Source organism: Pan troglodytes, chromosome 1, assembly GCF_028858775.2.
Source record: "Pan troglodytes isolate AG18354 chromosome 1, NHGRI_mPanTro3-v2.0_pri, whole genome shotgun sequence".
Lineage (NCBI taxonomy): Eukaryota > Metazoa > Chordata > Mammalia > Primates > Hominidae > Pan > Pan troglodytes.
In genome coordinates, this window is record NC_072398.2 from 122373689 (window position 1) to 122391429 (window position 17741).

General features: G+C 48.6%; 2 protein-coding genes and 1 non-coding gene across 10 annotated transcripts in view; 1 reads left to right on the top strand and 2 right to left on the bottom strand.

The window, feature by feature from the left end:
• The window catches only part of ELAPOR1 (endosome-lysosome associated apoptosis and autophagy regulator 1), a 90415-nt gene extending 86673 nt beyond the window's left edge, over nucleotides 1-3742 (bottom strand). For 2 of the 7 annotated variants that reach the window (XM_054685909.2, XM_054686038.2), the window contains exons 1-2: nucleotides 2601-2727; nucleotides 2257-2465 (exon numbers count right to left, since the gene is read on the bottom strand). In XM_054685909.2, the coding sequence (XP_054541884.1) occupies nucleotides 2257-2409 (153 nt within the window). In that variant the 5' untranslated portion in view covers nucleotides 2410-2465; nucleotides 2601-2727. 7 annotated transcript variants of the gene reach the window in all.
• CFAP276 (cilia and flagella associated protein 276) lies at nucleotides 2872-10639 on the top strand. 2 transcript variants are annotated; one of them, XM_003308261.5, is made up of 5 exons: nucleotides 2872-2960; nucleotides 8543-8659; nucleotides 9468-9583; nucleotides 9931-10055; nucleotides 10492-10639. In XM_003308261.5, the coding sequence occupies exons 1-5, from the start codon at nucleotides 2916-2918 to the stop codon at nucleotides 10560-10562; spliced, it is 474 nt and encodes a 157-aa protein (XP_003308309.3). In that variant the 5' UTR covers nucleotides 2872-2915; the 3' UTR covers nucleotides 10563-10639. The 2 variants fall into 2 exon arrangements, with proteins under 2 accessions (XP_003308309.3, XP_054524468.1); XM_054668493.2 differs by lacking the exon at nucleotides 2872-2960 and adding an exon at nucleotides 3645-3980.
• Nucleotides 10640-15988: 5349 nt separating this feature from the next.
• On the bottom strand, nucleotides 15989-16408 carry LOC112207607 (small Cajal body-specific RNA 2). The gene has a single exon (XR_002942034.1). It is a non-coding gene; the product is annotated as a small Cajal body-specific RNA 2 (non-coding RNA).
• Between the last annotated feature and the right edge of the window lie 1333 nt (nucleotides 16409-17741).

The window sequence follows — 17741 nt, forward strand, 5'->3', positions numbered from 1 at the left end:
CAAATGAATACTATAATAATGGGTTTATTCTCTCCCTGATTGTTTTGGAGTTGAGGGTGTTCAATGGCCACTGTTTGCTCAAGGAGAATGTAAACAGGACTTGCTGACGCCTGTGGCAAATGGGCATGCCTCCTAAGCCATTTCCAATCTGGCATGGGGTGTGGATCTAATGGAAAAGAAGCTGAACAGAGAAGGAGGGTGGGTAACTCTCTTTTGTGTTTCCAATGTATTTTCTATTTCAATACTCAAAGCAATCCTTTCTGAGGTAGGTGTTATTTTGATACCCATTCTACAAATCCAAAAACCATGTGGTAAGTAACAGGACTGAAACCCTGATAGGTTGAGCTCCATAGCTTTCCACTACCTTAAGCTTACACTTTGTGGCAAGACCTTTTGCTTAGGCAAATATTGGTTATTCAAACAGGACCAAAGGCAAAATTCGTACACAAGTTCGAGTTCTCAAGTATCAATATTCTTCCCTTCCTCCAAACCAAGATAATAGAAGTGCTTAATTTCTGAAATGTCTCATATTTTCCATTGTTGACAAAGATCTCAACAAGAATTGGTAGTTAAACTGTATGATTCTTACCTTCCACTCAGGAAACTCCCTTGTTTGATTCTTAGGCAAGTGGGCTTTCTTGGTCTCATTATTTTGGTTGGTTAGACCACAGGCCATCAAGGCCAGTGAGCCAGTCACTGATAAGATCATACTGTTCCCTGCGATCTCTAAAACAGGTCATAATGCGGCTAGGTGGAAATGTAGATGGCCCAGGGCAGGTTGTTATTGGAGCTAATAAAGGTTATCAAAAGTCCCACTCACTGGGGTCACTTATGTCATATTCATGAATCTTCAAAATCAAGTATCTTTATTCACACAAAAATCCTCCCCCCCACACCTGACTTCTTTATGACCTGCTGTGCTGTAGACACAGAACATCTTTATAAGAATTTATCTCCATATGGGGTGGAGTTGTTGCCAATCAGTTCACACTAACAATTTATAAAAAATATTCTGGGCTGGGCGCAGTGGCTCATTCTTATAATCCCAGCACTTTGGGAGGCCGAGGTGGGAAGTCGCTTGAGCCCAGGAGTTAGACACTGGCCGGGGCAGTATATTGAAACCTCATTTCTATTTTAAAACATATATTTTTAAAGTAAAAAAAATACATCTATATATATATTCTAACCTCTCAAAACCTTAGTCAAGCTTGATATTTGGGATTAAATTTACAGAGCTAGATGCTTGACTTTTTGTGAAGTCCTTCACATTTCACAGAAATAACAGAACTTTTATTTTGCCTTCCCCAACATAGTTCTTGTAAATATCTTATTGTTGCCTCTGCCATATGGTTTCTAAAAAAGTTGCTCAGAGCACAACCAAATATTGTTATTTCAATAATATAGAAATGACTTAGTTTTGTTGCTGCTAGTGCCCTTTTGCGTTCCTCCAAGATGACTTTTCAAAAGCTATTTTTGGTTATAAGAGATTGACTACTTATTGTCTGAATTCTGCTTCCAACATATTGGAAATACCTTGAAAAAGACTTTGACATATGTTAAGTCAGAGAAGGAGACTAGAGGTTGGCAGAACACAAGATATTGAAGAACTCAAAATCTGCAAAAAGGTGAGTCGTGTACTGTCAGGTACACTAAACATAGTACGCTGCGGGGAGGCCAAGCTATAAGGAGGAGACACATTTTACAGTCTGCACTAACCGATGTTTAATAAACAAGGAACTAGAGAGCTGGAATCCTATCATCCCTCTCGCACATCTCCCACCTTCACACTCCGTTTTGTGTAGCCGTGATAAAACCACTTCGCTCTGATACTTTTTTCTAGCCTTCCTAACTCCTTTCCTCTCCCACTACTCTTCTTTCCTCTTCCTATTTTGCTTCTCTGTGCATAATCTTTTCTTGTCAACCACTTTTAAGGTGAGTTCAGCCTAACTGAAAAATAACTCGTCTTCCTCCCTCATTCTGAGTTCAGGTACCCAGGTAGCTCCTCTTCTTGGGGCTGGGACCTTTCTCGCTGAGCTCAGCATCCCAATCTGTGAGGATGATCTATCCGTGAGTCCTCCAATGTGCTGGCCTCCTCATGACGCCAGACTGGCTCCTCTTCCCTCCCCCCACGCCTCATCCCCAAAGAAATCTAAACTCCGTGGCGTCTGAAACTCTCTGCGCCTGGGTCCCCAAGGTCTCCGCCTGGATCCAAGACTTTTGTGACCACAGCGGGGTCGGGTAGGGGGGCAGCAGTACCTCTTTGCAGGCGTGAAGCTCCGGTCCCGTTCCCTGGGTCACCTGGAAGGCGGTCCCAGCCCAGAGCAGCAGCCGCAACAGCCGGGGTATGCGCCTCTCAGTTCTTCCCCTGACTCTGGCGGAGAGATGGTGGCTGTGCCCAGGCTCAGCCATAGCGTTGTCCTGAGTGAGCGGCAGTAGCGGCTCAGGTGCTGCGGCTGCTGCTTCTGCTGGCAGAAGGCGGAAAAAAAGGGGAGGGAGGTACACAGGGGGAGGATGCAAGAGGCCAGGCTCGCTCCAGTCACCTCCCTGCGGCTACGCCAACACCGCCCATCCTTCCTCCTCCCTCCGTCCTCTCCTCCTACCCACGTCGCCTTGACAACCGCCTCCTCTCTGGCTCCGCGCGGGTGGGGCAGGGACCACGCGCGCCTCTGCCGCTCACCTGCGGGTCGCCATGGCAGCCGCCGCCGCTGGTGCGCGCGGCGTGGGCGCGGGAGAGCGCGCGCCCGGGGTGCGCAACCGGCCCAACAGGCAGGCCCGGGGCTCGTGTGAAGAACACGGTGGAAGCATCCTCCAAGCCAGCCAACAAATTTCCGTTTTCTACTGCCCTTTCGGGCCAGGGGTTATTTTATGAGCATCTCCGATGTTTCACACGTGGCGTGTGAACCGAGAGAAAGAAGATGGAGAGATCACCCTCCAGACGTCGTCGCCTGGAAGGGGCCCCAGTACGTGTTCCCTCCTACGAAGGCCACTCCTGGAGATCTTACATCCCGCCAAATCCATCCGTGCTTTTACAACCGGCTAGAAGAGAAGCCCCGACACTGTAGTTGATCCGAGTTTAAGCGAGGAGTTTGCCTTAGCCGCAATTTCCCAAGCGCCGCACGTGGGTCTGTCTCTGTCTCTCTCTCTCTCTCTCTCTCTCTCTCTCTCTCTCTCTCTCTCTCTCTCTCTAGACAGGGTCTCACTCTCTCGCCCAGACTGGAGTGCAGTGGCGCGATCTCGGCTAACTGCAACCTCCGCCTTCCGGGTTCAAGAGATTCTCCTGGATTAGCCTCCCGAGTAGCTGGGACTACGGGCGCGTGCCACCAAGCCCAGCTAATTTTTTTCCTACTTTTTGTAGAGACGGGGTTTCGCCATGTTGCCCAGACTGGTCTCGAACTCTTGGGCTTAAGCGATCCGCCCGCCTCCGCTTCCCAAAGTGCTGAGATTACAGGCGTGAACCACCGCGCCCGGCCGTCTTTGGTCTCTTGACATCCTCATTCTCTCATGGCTTTGAAAGCCTTTTGTTAGGTGCGAGGGAGAAGGAAATTTCTGGGTCATCTTTCAGGACTTCTTTCCTCAACTGAAGTCTTTTGCAGAAGTCCTGATGGTAAGCAGCCAGCACTTTTCCGCCGAGGCTCAGGAGTGCAATTCCAAGTCTCGGGGCCCGCTCAGCGGAACGTTCCCTCTGCAGTCCCTGGAGCTTCCTCCCCAGGGGCCTCCCGTGGTCAGCCGCCAGGTGGCGCCCTCCTCTGAGGGAATTCCTCTGTCATAGATGGCTGGGCAGTTGCCTGGCAACCGAAACCAGCGCTCCAAACAATTGGGACCCGGGATCTTATGCCAGTGAGGCTGTGCTGCGGCTGAGCGGGCCTCCCATCCCTCTTAAAAGAGTTAGGCATTTAGGCATGCCTCCCACCCGGGACCCTTTCCAGCAGCCTACATTAGATAACGATGATTCCTACTTAGGAGAACTGCGGGCTTCCAAGGTACTGTGGTTTCTTGCGCAGATTCCCAGTAGGGTCGCCGGTAGTCTTCTTTCTGTCTGTGTGATGAGCAGAGATGGTAACATAAAGGACTCTGGTGAAGACACTCAGTCGGGTACCAGGGAAGTCTGTTTTCTGCCTGCCTCCCTATCTCCATATTCAAGTCGGCTAACGTTTCAGAGGCGTTTTTGAGCAGAGGAAAGTAGAGCTCTAGTCTAGAGGAACAAGGGGCTCTGGCAGCTCAAATCAATTGTGAGTATAATTATGGCAGTGCCCAGGTTCCTTCAAGCTACCCATTTCCCTATTTGGAAGACTGTTCTCTGAAGAGAAATGAGATATGGAGTGGGAGAGAATCCTCTGAAAGCCACCAGAGGTCATGCTTTACACATCTGTGTTCACACTGTCTCTGTCTTCTGGTTAATGCCACAATATGTTTGTTATGTGTGTGTTTAGCATGATGGTGGACACTGATTTCGGAACTTAGATGATCTTTTTTCTGGTAGAAGTGATTGGGATATATGAAGTGGTGCACAATAAGATGAATTAAGTGGTAATTGTGGTCTAATAACAATATTGAGAGCCCCTTTTTATTTATTCAATACTTATTTACTATAAGCCAGACACTCTGCTAAACGCCAAGGATATATAAATAAATTAGATGTAGCTTCTGCTGTCAAGGAACTCTAGTAGTAAAGAGAGACCTACAATAGCAAAAATGCTTGCACAATAGCACATGTTGTGACAGAGTTGTGTGCAGGGTGCCGTGAGAACCAGGAACTTAAAGGAAAGCTTCACAGAACAGATGCATTTTGATGTCCAAATATGAGTTAGGTAGGCCAGGTGAGGGAGTGGATAGAATGTGAGTTAGGAAGAAGGAAACAGGAACCAGATATGCAAGGCAAAGGAAGCAGCAGGTGCAAATACATGGAAAGGAGAGAGAGAATGGCTTATTTGGGGAACTGCAAATAGTCCAGAAGGGCTGGAGTGTAGGCGTGCAATGGAAGCACTCAGAAATCAGAGCTGGAGAGATGCCCTTGGTTGGCTGGGTGTGCTGTGTACACCATGCTAGCTAGCTATGGTTTCATCCTAGGGATGTGAGGAATCATTGTGGGATTTTTTTTTTTTTTGAGACAGGGTCTCCTTGCTCTGTCACCCCAGCTGGAGTGCACTGGTGCAATCTTGGCTTACTGCAGCCTCGAACTCCTGGGCTTAAGCAATTCTCCCACCTCAGCCTCCCAAGTAGCTGGGACTACAGGTGATGCCACCACACCCGGCTAATTCTTATTTTATTTTTTTGTAGAACCAGGATCTTCCTTTGTTGCCCAGGCTGGTCTCAAACTCCTAGCCTCAAGTGATCCTCCTGCTTTGGCCTCCCAAAGTGCTGAGATTACAGGCATGAGCCATGGGTCCCAGCCCCATAGCAGGATTTTAAGTACCACAGTGACACAATCAGATGGGTGTTTTAGGAAGCACAAGTGGCAGCAGACTGGATAGGATGAGAGTGAGACAAGAGGGATCAGCTAGGAGGCAGGTGAGGTGATCTCCAGGAGGAAGAGTAACAGATCTACAGCAGTGCCACAGGGGGTGGCGATCAGGTGCAGATGTGAGAAAGGTGCACAGGGCAGGACTGACAGGACTTGGGGACCGACCGGACATGAGCCCAAGAGAGGAGGTGAGTCTAGGATAACTGCTGGGTTCCTAAGGGTTTAATTCTGAGGTTTCACTGAAATGGGGCATCCTGGGGAAGCAGGTTTGGGGAGAAAGATGTTGAGAAACATCAACTATGTAGATGTTTTTGTAGTGGCTGTGGTGTATTTAAGTGAAGGTCAATAGTAGGCAACAGGATTGAGAGTTCTGGATTGAAGATGTATGACTGAGCTGTGTATCCGTATGAGCTATGGTACCCATATGGTAGTTGAAGCCATGGAAGGGAATCAGCTCATCCAGTGGATGTGAGCATAAGAAAAGTAAAAATGAGACCCTTGGAGAATAGCACTGCCTAAGGGACAGAGAGAAAGTGGAGCTGAGACAGTAGCTGAGAGATAAAGGCCAGAAATAAGAGGAAAACCCAGAGGAGCTGGGCCCACAGAGCTTGGTGAGGGCATTTGAGGGAATCAGCATTATGGTGCCAGAAACAGCTGAGTTCAAATAAGATCAGGCCTGGAAAGGATCCACCTGACCTGGCCACAGAGATCATTGATAACTAGCAAGAGCAGTTTTAGGGGGTGCTTGAGGCAGAGGCCAGACTGCAGCGAGCTAAAGAGGGTATGGGAATGGTGAGTGAGGAAGTAGAGATAGTAAATATTGACTCCTGAAAAGGTCTGGTTCTGTAGGGAAGGTGACAGGCTGGTAGCTAGACCACGACAAAGAAATGAAGTGAGGCTGGGGTCAGAAGAGAGCGTATGCAGAATGGTACAGGTCTCAGAAGACCAGGGAAGGGTGGGTCTGGGGAGAAAGGGTTATTCTTGAGTAAAAGGGACTTTCCTTTCCCTGAGATGGAAAGAAAGTGGATGTAAAGATGGCATTCATGCTTGACAGTCTGGACTTTCTCAGTGAAAGACAATCTCATCCTTCTGCTGACAGAGATGACGAGGTTTAAGTGGTCTTCAAGGAGAGTGGGAGGAGTGCTGCTCAGGGCCACATCAAAGGACAACTGAGCCTATGCTGGCATCAAATACCTGTAGCTTTCTTTCTTTCATACTTCATTCTTCTCAGTGATAGCACAGTGCCTGATACACACTGTTCAATTAAGGTATGACTCACAGCGGGGCACGGTGGCTCACACCTGTAATTCCAGCAGTTTGGGAGGCTGAGGCAGGTGGATCACCTGAGGTCAGGAGTTTGAGACCAGTCTGGCCAATATGGTGAAGCCCCATCTCTAATAAAAATACAAAAATTAGCCAGATGCGGTGGCACATGCCTGTAATCCTAGCTATTCGGGAGGCTAAGGCTGGAGAATCGCTTGAACCCAGGAGGCGGAGGTTGCAGTGAGCCAAGATCATGCCACTGTACTCCAGTCTGGGCGACAGAGCGAGACTCTGTCTCAAAAAAAAAAAAAAAAAAAAAAAAGGTATGGCTCACATAGCACTTTGCCATATTGGGGGGAAGGAGGATTACAATGTTGGATAGGTCTAATGAGAGTTCTATTTTTTTTGAGACAGAGTCCCACTCTTATTGCCCAGGCTGGAGTGCAGTGGCGTGATCTCGGCTCACTGCAACCTCCACCTCCTGGGTTCAAGCGATTCTCCCTCCTCAGCCTCCCAAGTAGCTGAGATTACAGGCGCCCACCACTACCCCCAGCTAATTTTTGTATTTTAGTAGAGATGGAGTTTCATCATGTTGGTCAGGCTGGTCTCAAACTCCTGACCTCAGGTGATCTGCCCGCCTCAGCCTCCCAAAGTGCTGGGATTACAGGGGTGAGACACTGCACCCAGCGAGAGTTCTAATAGGTTGTTAGTTGCACTCACTGGAATTCAGTCAAATGATATAGTGGATTCAAGCATTTTTTAATACCATGTGTTAGGTAGTGTGCTAGGAACTGGGGATACAGTGGTGAATATGGCATTTTACATATAATGAAGAAATCTGTTACATGCTTTTTACATTCATGCCTGTGGAGTTTTATTGAGAGGACTAATGTCCAGTGGACTTTTTCTGCCATTCCTGCAATCAATGACCCTTCCCTGCTTATTGGAATCTTTTTCTCACCTGCTTAGACATTGCATTCTCCTGATTTCGTCTCTGACTGCTTCTCTAGGGCCCTCCTCACTCCCAGTTATAATACTGTACAATCCTCACAAACCCGTTCTTCCCTTTTGGCCTGACTCCATTTTGCAGGCTTCAGCTACTACTTCATGTGGACAACCAAGACTTCTGAGCTCTCCTCCAACAAGTTACACTTCCAATTTTCTACCTGTTATTTGCATTAGAATATCTTACCTTTTCTTCAAACTCAGTACATCTAAACCTAAGCTCATCATTTTTCCTATCTGCTCCCAACTCTTCACTCCCCTCATCCCACTCTACACCTTCTCCTATATTCCTGGCCTGTTTCTGTCAGTTCTCACTAAGAAAACATAGGAGGATCAAGAGCCTGGGGAGTCCTGCCCCATACCATTCTTCTCTTTGCAGATGTCTGAGATTCAAATAAAACTAGATGGGGCCGGGCATGATGGCTCATACCTGTAATCTGAGCACTTTGGGAGGCTGAGACAGGTGTATCACTTGAGGCCAGGAGTTGAAGACCAGCCTGGCCAACATGGTGAAACTCTGTCTCTACTAAAAATACAAAAATTAGCCGGGCATAGTGGCACATGGCTGTAATCCCAGCTACTTGAGGGGCTGAGACAGAAGAGTCACTTAAACCCAAGAGACAGAGGTTGCAGTGAGCCGAGATCTCGCCACTGCACTCCAGCTTCTATGACAGAGTGAGATTCTGTCTCAAAAAATAAAACAAAACAAAAAACACAAAACCGGATGGAATAAGGGGATGCTACTGAAGCTAACCACATCAGCAAGGCTTCCCGTATAACCAGGTTGTCCTGGATATGGTTTCTCTTCTGCAGAAATTGCCATACAAGAACCCAACACACCTTGCTCAGCAGCAGGAACCCTGGAGTCGGCTCAACTCAACCTCCACAATTACTTCCATGAGGCGGGATGCCTACTATTTTGATCCCGAGGTACCTAGCATTGAAATATTATTCCTCTTTGCAGCAGTTTAGGGCTTTTTTTTTTTTTTTTCCTGTCACCCAGGGTGGAATGCTGTGGCCTGATCATGGTTTACCGTAGCCTGAACCTCCCAGGCTCAGGCAATCCTCCTGCCTCTGCCTCCTGAAACTATAGGCATGTGCCATGACATGCAGCTAATTTTTTTTTTTTTTTTTTGAAGAGATGAGGTCTCGATATGTTGCTCAGGCTGATCTCAAACTCCTGGCCTCAAGCGATCCTCCCACTTCAGCCTCCCGAAGTGCTGGGATTATAGGCATGAGCCACTGCACCCAGCCCTTAATATTCTTTTTGAAATTTAGTCTGTCCCTAACTGCTTCAGTACTTTTCCTTTTGTCTCTAACCCAAGATCCTACCAAATCCAAAGCCAAAAATCAATTTATCTGGCCTCTGGGAAGCCAGAAGGCTTAGGTTTTGCTCTAGGCAGTTATCTAGAGCAAATGATTTTACAAACCTTCTCATTCTCTGACTAAAACAAGGACTGAATATAAACATGAATGAGGTAAAGTTCATTAAGCCCACATCAGGAACAATATTCCTGAGTCTCCGGTGAGAGCTCACCACTCCCTAGACCTAACCCAAAGATAATTCCATATCAACAAGAGTTATCATATACAACAATTTAGTGTATACGGAGTTGGTGGATTTCAGGCCCAAGAGAGCCTTCACTATACTTTTGGGGAAGAGTAGAGCACAATAGAACCTGACTAGAGCAGGGACACAGGTGGCTGAGCTAACCTTGGGGGGGACTGACTTCTATAGATACCAAAGGATGACCTGGACTTCCGCTTAGCAGCCTTGTACAACCACCACACTGGGACATTCAAGAACAAAAGTGAGATACTGTTAAACCAGAAAACCACGCAGGATACCTATAGGTAAGTGGTAGAGGCAGAGCCTCTCCAGCCTAAACATGCTGCCATCCAGTCATATAAGGTAAAATGTCACCTGGAAAATGATAATCACTAGGTACTCATTTGTATACAAATTTCTGTATTTTTGCATCTGTGTCTATAATATAGCTTCTGTATTTTCACTGTCTAAGATGAACAGAAATCTCCCAAGATTGTGCTCATCTGTATAAACAAAACCTTTGGTTAATCCCACAGAGGTAAAAAGAGTCTTTGGCTGCTTTATTCTTGAGATCACATTCAACTACCTTGCCTTCCTCACCTTTCTCTGATTGATTTCACTCTCCACTTTTCTTCCCTATGCCTTCTTCTAGAACCAAGATCCAATTCCCTGGAGAATTTTTAACCCCTCCCACTCCACCCATCACTTTCCTGGCTAACATCAGACACTGGATCAACCCTAAAAAGGAGTCCATCCACAGCATCCAGGGATCCATAGGTAAGGGTTAGAGGACTGGGTAAGCAGATGGGGCAGTGGGGGAGTCTTTCTAAATGGACCCATGAATCAGGGATTTAAGGTGATTGGACAGTAGGGAAGATGAGGGATTTCTGTGGGTCTTGGAAAGCAATGATTAAGTTGGCAAGTACCAGATTAATACCAGGGGACATGCTGACTATAGAGCTAGGAAATTAATTCAATTTTTCAGAGCCTCTTTGCTCAGCCTTAGGTCTAGGAGACAAATATTTACAGCAAGGGCAAAAACCTGGGGGTGGAAGACCTATAACTACCTCCCATCAGTCCTCCATATGCCGGTTTTCCCAGCTGTTATGAGAAGCTTCTCCACAGTACCTACAAATGTATTGATGTTTAAAGTTTCCTAGAAAAGGCCAACAATCTGAAATTCAGTCCACTTCCTCTTCTCTTTTCTCCACAGTGTCCCCTCACACTGCAGCCACCAATGGAGGCTACTCCCGAAAGAAAGATGGTGGCTTCTTCTCCACCTAGTGTTGACAGGTCCCTGAACTAATTATAGTGAAACACACTGCGGCCCACTTCCATTAAATAGATTTGTGCAAGATGAAGTCTGAAGTGTCTGTTATCCATAGATTACAAATTGCCACTTGACCACTTTTTTTTTTTTTTTTTTTTTTTTGAGACAGAGTCTCGCTCTGTCGCCCAGGCTGGCGTGCAATGGTGTGATCTCGGGTCACTGCAACCTCTGCTTCCCGGGTTCAAGTGATTCTCCTGCCTCAGCCTCCTGAGTAGTAGGGACTACAGGCACACGCCACCATGCCCGGCTAATTTTTGTATTATTAGTAGAGACAGGGTTTCACCATGTTGGCCAGGGTGGTCTTGAACTCCTGACTCATGATCCACCCACCTCAGCCTCCCAAAGTGCTGGGATTACAGGCGTGAGCCACCACGCCCGGCCTCCACTTGACTACTCTTAAAACACGGGAAGGAAATTACCCATCTCGTAGAAACTAGTCCTTTGGGGTATATTTGCAACTTGGAAAATCATATCTTGCTGATGAAGATTTAGGACACAACAGCAGTCTTTGGTAGGATACAGATATTCATATTTTGTAAACTGAAGTCACTCCAACCATACAGAGCCATCCATTCAACACTGCCAGCAAACCTTTATGTGCCAGGAACTGAGCTAAGTGTTGAGGAAACAAAAATGGACATGAGCTACCTTGTATTTTCAGAAGCTCCAAATAACATCAGTATTTATGCTAAGGTCACACTTAAGAGATTTAGCCGTCCTGGGTTTAGGCATTTGCTGGGCTTTACTTTTCCTTGGTTCCATCTCCCTGGTCCTGACTCGCCACTGTTAATCTCTAACTCTGCTATTTGTCCTTGCCTGGGAGTCAACTCCCTTTCCTTTGTGTCAATTCGTGCTGTGATATATAGCCCTGATTCTTATAAACATGGTTCAAAAACCTGGTGCTTGGGTTTGCAGTACCTAAAAACTGATGTATTCAGTGATTTCCAAAATTACAAGTCACTCACAGGGACCTGCTGTGTCATAAAAAAGATTGGACAAGAATGGCAAACCTTTTAGAATATTGCACAATAGGTGTGATGGCTCACGCTTGTAATGCCAACACTTTTAGCTGAGGCATGAGGAACACTGGAGCCCGGGAGATTGAGCCTGCAGTGAGCCATGATGGAGCCACTGCGCTCCAGCCTGGGCAACAGAGTGAGACCCTGTCTCAAAACAATTAAATAAGTAGTTTTCTAAGCTAAAAAAGAGAGAAAGGTTTGGGAAAGGCAGATTTAAGATCAAAGAGATCCGCGAGAGTATGGTACCCAGGTCTAGGTGGTGGGGGATATACTGCTCAACTCCACTGAGAGGGCCATCACCATCGGTTTGTCAAAGAGATCTGCCTGATCACGCCGGAAACGCTCTCCCAGTCTTCCCAGGGGACAGTCATGACCATTCCATACCAGCCCATGCCGGCCAAGTCCCCAGTCATCTGCGCGGGCGGCCAAGATCGTTGCAGCAAGGCTGTGGGCTACCCCCAAGGCACCCGTGACCTGGAGGGACCACCTCTAGATGCCTACTCGATTCAAGGACAACACATCATTTCTCCGCTTGATCTGGCCAAGCTGAACCAGGTGGCAAGACAACAATCTCACTTTGCCATGATGCACGGCGGGACCGGATTCACCCGAACTGACTCCAGTTCTCCAGAGGTGAAAGGCTAAGCAAGTTTGGATACATCTACTCAAACTATGGCGGGGCGCGGTGGCTAACTTCTGTAATCCCAGCACTTTAGGAGGCCGAGACAGGCAGATCACTTGAGGTCAGGAATTCGAGAACGGCCTGGCCAACATGGCGAAACCCCATCTCTACCAAAAATACAAAAATTAGCCGGGTGTAGTGGAGGGCGCCTGTAATCCCAGCTACTTGGGAGGCTGAGGCAGAATCGCTTGAATCTGGGAGGCGGAGGTTGCAGTGAGCTGAGATTGTGCCACTGCACTCCAACCTAGGTGACAAAGCAGGACTCCGTCTAAAAAAAAAAACAACCAAGGCCGGACGCGGTGGCTCACGCCTGTAATCCCAGCACTTTGGGAGGACGAGGCGGATCACGAGGTCAGGAGATCCAGACCATCCCGGCTAACACGGTGAAACCCCGTCTCTACTAAAAATACAAAAAAAAAAAAAAACAAAAAAAACTAGCCGGGCATAGTGGCGGGCGCCTGTAATCCCAGCTACTCGGGAGGCTGAGGCAGGAGACTGGCGTGAACCCGGGAGGCAGAGCTTGCAGTGAGCCCAGATCACGCCACTGCACTCCAGCCTGGGCTACTGAGCGAGACTCCGTCTCAAAAAAAAAAAAAAAAAACCAAACAAACAAAAATCTACTCAAACCACCCACAAATTCACCATTCCAAATAACTTAATTGGCTGTGTAATCGGCCCCCAAGGCGCCAACATTAATGAGATCCGCCGGATGTCCGGGGCCCAGATCAAAACTGCCAACCCAGTGGAAGGGTCCTCTGATAGGCAGGGTACCATCAGGGGCTCTGCTGCTAGTGTCAGTCTCGGCCAGTATTTAATCAATGCCAGGCTTTCCTCTGAGAAGGGTACGGAGCGCAGCTAGAATAGTGTAGGTTCCCTCAATAACCCCTTTGTGCTGTTTTCCCATGATCCAACTGTGTAGTTTCTGGTGAGTGATTCCAGCTTTTAAATAATTTGTAAGTGTTCAGTTTCTACACAACATCATCTGCTAAGAATTTTAAAATCACATTCTCTGTTCAGCTGTTAATGCTGGGAACCATTTTTAATTTTATAAGCTTTTCCCTGTTTTTAGTTTTGGGCTTTTTGGGTCATGAATTTTATTTGTCGATAAAATATTTAAGAGTGAAATGTTAAGTTTCACTTTAGTTCTGTAATATCAAGAATTTAAGAATTGGCTGGGCGCGGTGGCTCATGCCTGTAATCCCAGCACTTTGGGAGGCTGAGACCGGGAGATCACAAGGTCAGGAGTTTGCAACCAGCCAGTTCGATACCAGCCTGGCCAACATGGTGAAACCTTGTCTCTACTAAAAATACAAAAATTAGCTGGGTGTGGTGGCGCACGCCTGTAATCCCAGCTACTCGGGAGGCTGAGGCAGGAGAATCGCTTGAACCCGGGAGGTGGAGGTTGCAGTGAGCCGAGACGGAGCCACTGCACTCCAGCCTGGGCGACAGAGTGAGACTGCATCCAAGAAAAAAAAAAAAAATTAAGAATTAAAACAAGCCAGGCACAGTGGTTCATGCCTGCAATCCCAACACTTTGGGAGGCTGAGGTAGGTGGATCACCTGATGTCAGGAGTTCCATACCAGTCTAGCCAACATGGTGAAACCCCATCTCTACTAAAAATACCAAAAAATTAGCTGGGTGTGGTGGTGGGCGCCTGTAACTCCAGCTACTTGGGAAGCTGAGGCAGGAGACTCCCTTTAACCCCAGAGGGGGAGGTTGCAGTGAGCTGAGATGGGGCCACTGCACTCCAGACTGGTCAACAGGAGCGAAACTCTGTCTAAAAAAAAAAAAAAAAGTAAAGTAAAAAAAGAAAGGAAAAATAATAGAATAGAATATCGTACAATAAATTCCCATTTCTAATTAAGTTTGACAACATAATTGCTGAGCAATTCAGATATGAAAGGGCTTCTTTCAGGCACTCAGGTGGAGGGTCCTTAAGCCAAACTGTTAAGAGTCCCCTTCCAGCCGGGCGCGGTGGCTCACGCCACCCAGCACTTTGGAATTACAATCCCAGCACTTTAGAAGGCTGAAGTGGGTGGATCATCTGAGGTCAGGGGTTCAAGACCAGCCTGGGCAACATGGTGAAACCCCGTTTCTAATAAAAATACAAAATTAGCTGGGCGTGGTGGTGCGTGCCTGTAGTCCCAGCTATTTGGGAGGCTGAGACAGAAGAATTGCTTGAACCCGGGAGGTGGAGGTTGCAGTGAGCCAAGATCGCGCCACTGCACTCCAGCCTGGGCAACAGAGTGAGGCTCCGTCTCTAAATAGATAAATAAATAGAGTCCCCTTCCACCCAGACTTTCCGACCTATTCACATATCTGCTGCCAAGTGGCTATATGAAGTTTCAGATCTCATTATTTAGAGTGGCTTAAGGTGGCAGAGGCATGACTACCTGGATAATCACATTATGAAGGTTGAGATACTAAACATCAAAAAAAGGTATTTGCTTTTAAAAACATGGATTCCTAGACCTCCCTGATAATTCTAATTCAGTATATTCCAGGAGTGTCCCTGGAACATTTCATGTTCTCTTAATGGACATATACATGTATAAGGACATACTAGACAGTGTGTGTATATCCCTTAGCGGCAGATGCTGTACCATGCCGTTAGCCCTGGGGATACAAGTGTTGGTAGCATACAAAAAATGTCAAGCCGGCTGGGCGCCGTAGCTCACGCCTGTAATCCCAGCACTTTGGGAGGCCGAGGTGGGTGGATCACCAGGTCAGGAGATCGAGACCATCCTGGCTAACATGGTGAAACCCCGTCTCTACTAAAAAATACAAAAATTTAGCCGGGCGTGGTGGTGGGCGCCTGTAGTCCCAGCTACTCGGGAGGCTGAGGCAGAATGACGTGAACCCGGGAGGCGGAGCTTGCAGTGAGCCGAGATCGTGCCACTGCACTCCAGCCTGGGCGACAGAGCAAGACTCCGTCTCAAAAAAAAAAAAAAAAAAAAGTCAAGCCAAGCCTAAAGAAAAACAAGGAGAGGACTGGCGTTGTGGCGTGCACTGATAGTCCCAGCTACTGGGCAGGCTGAGGTAGGAGAATCTCTTGAGCCTGGGAGGTCGAGACTGCAGTGAACTATGATTGCGCCACTGCACTCCAGCCTGAGAAACAGTGTGAGACCGTTTCAAAAACAAAAAGAAAGAAAGAAAAACTAAAAAAGGGGCCGGGCGCGGTGGCTCACGCCTGTAATCCCAGCACTTTGGGAAGCCGAGGCGGGCGGATCACTTGAGGTTGGAGTTCGAGACCAGCCTGGCAAAACATGGTGAAACCCCGTCTCTACCAAAAGATACAAAAATTAGCCGAGCGTGGTGACGCGCGCCTGTAGTTCCACCTATTCGGGAGACAGAGATGTGAGGATCGCTTGAGCCAAGGAGGTCGAAGTTGCAGTGAGCCGATATTGCGGTTCTGCACTCCAGTCTGGGCGACAGAGCAAGACCCTGTCTCAAAAAAAAAAAAAAAAAAGGAACAAAAGAAAAAAGAAAAACAAGGAGAAATGGGAAAGTGGGAGAAAAGTATATCAGCGGCGAAAAAGGCCTCCGCGACCTTCCAGCTCCAGGGGGAGGGGCAGCGGCTCATTTACCCTTGGCCACAGCGCTCAGCATCCCCGCCCGCCGCCGCCGTTCACGTGCTCGCCCCTACGCCACCGGCAGCCCGCAGCCCGGTGGCTGTGCCCAGATCAGAATCGCCTCGATAATCAGTGGCCAGGGACAAGCCCGGCCTCGTCTATCTGATCAATTCATCACTTCTGAGCGCCGGGCCCCGCAGGGCCAGCTCCGGGACCTCGGGGACCACAGCGTGGCCGCCGCCTAAGGGGCCTCGCTGCACAGCGCCCCGAGGGGGCTTCGCAGGAGGAGAGCTTTTCATTTCGGGTCGGCCCGGCGGGGCTGGGGTCACGATCCGATCAAATAAGATCAAAGTGTAAGCGGGAGGAGGGGCGCAGGGGTGGGCGCACGCACTCGCCTAACACGCTCCAAGCGCGCACACTCACACACTCACGCGTCCACTCACACTCACCCCGCACGCGCCTCACACGCGATACCACAGCTCCGCACACAACACCCAGGACCCAGGCCGCTCTCCCTCCCTAAAACAGCGGAAGTCCGCTCCCCCCGCGGCTTTTAAGCCCTCCGCCCCCTCCCGCGCCTTGGAGGATTCTGGGAGAAACCACCGAGCACAGGCGGACGAGTCCTGAGGAACGAGGTGTTCCTCAGAGTGCGCGCGTTGCTGCCCTCGCGTGGCTCGGAGGGGAACATAGGTCCCAGGAAAAGGCGGTACTAATTTCCACCTTACAGAATCGTGGTGTTTTTTTTTTTGGAGACCCGTTCTCGCCGTGTCGCCCAGGCTGGAGAGCAGTAGCGCGAACACGGCTCATTGCTCCTAGATCAAGTGATCCTCCCACCTCAGCCTCCTGAGTAGCTGGGACCACAGGCGATGGCCACGGCACCTAGCCTTTTGACCTTTGTATAACTACATATTTATATACATATCTTTAGTTTTTCTGTGATCGTGACTTTAATTTGTCTTCAATTTCTTTCTTTCTTTTTGAAATGGAGGCTCACTCTGTCGCCCAGGCTGCAGTGCAATGGCACGGTCTCGGCTCACTGCAACCTCTGCCTCCCAGGTTCAAGTAATTCTCCTGCCTCAGCCTCCGGAGTAGCTGGGATTACAGGGGTCCGCCACTATGCCTGGCTAATTTATGTATTTTTAGTAGAGATAGGGTTTCATCATGTTGGCCACGCTGATCTCGAACTGCTGGCCTCGTGATCCGCCCGCCTTGGCCTCCCACAGTGCTGGGATCACAGGCGTGAGCCACTGCGCCCGGCCCAATTTCTTTCTTTTTTTTATAGACGGAGTCCAGCTCTGTCACCCAGGCTGGAGTGCAGTGGTGCGATCTCGGTTCACTGCAACCTCCACCTCCTGTGTTCAAGCGATTCTTCTGCCTCAGCCTCCCAAGTAGCTGGGATTACAGACGCCCGCCACCACGCCCGGCTAATTTTTGTATTTTTAGTAGATTTGGGGTTTCACCGTGTTGGCCAGGCTGGTCCTGAACTCTTGACCTCAGGTGATCCGCCCGCCTGACTCCCAAAGTGCTGGGATTACATGTGTGAGCCACCGCGCCCGGCCTTAAATTTTTTTGAGACGGAGTTTCATTCTCGTTGCCTGGGCTGGAGTGCCATGGCGTGATCTCGGTTCACCGAAACCTCCGCCTCCCGGGTTCAAGCAATTCTCCTGCCTCAGCCTCCCAAATAGCTGGGATTACAGGCATGTGCCACCACGCCCGGCTAATTTTGTATTTTTAGTAGAGTTAGAGTTTCTCCATGTTGGTCAGGCTGGTCTCGAACCCCCGACCTCAGGTGATCTGCCTGCCTCGGCCTCCCAAAGTGCTGGGATTACAGGCATGAGCCACCGCGCCCAGCCCTTAAG

Bases quoted from the DNA above. Each gene is read 5' to 3' on its own strand.
- CFAP276 (XM_054668493.2), top strand. From the start codon at position 3,900: ATGCCTCCCACCCGGGACCCTTTCCAGCAGCCTACATTAGATAACGAT. The intron at 3,981-8,542 runs GTACTGTGGTTT...TCTCTTCTGCAG, and splicing joins GAGAACTGCGGGCTTCCAAG to AAATTGCCATACAAGAACCC. The intron at 8,660-9,467 runs GTACCTAGCATT...TGACTTCTATAG, and splicing joins CCTACTATTTTGATCCCGAG to ATACCAAAGGATGACCTGGA.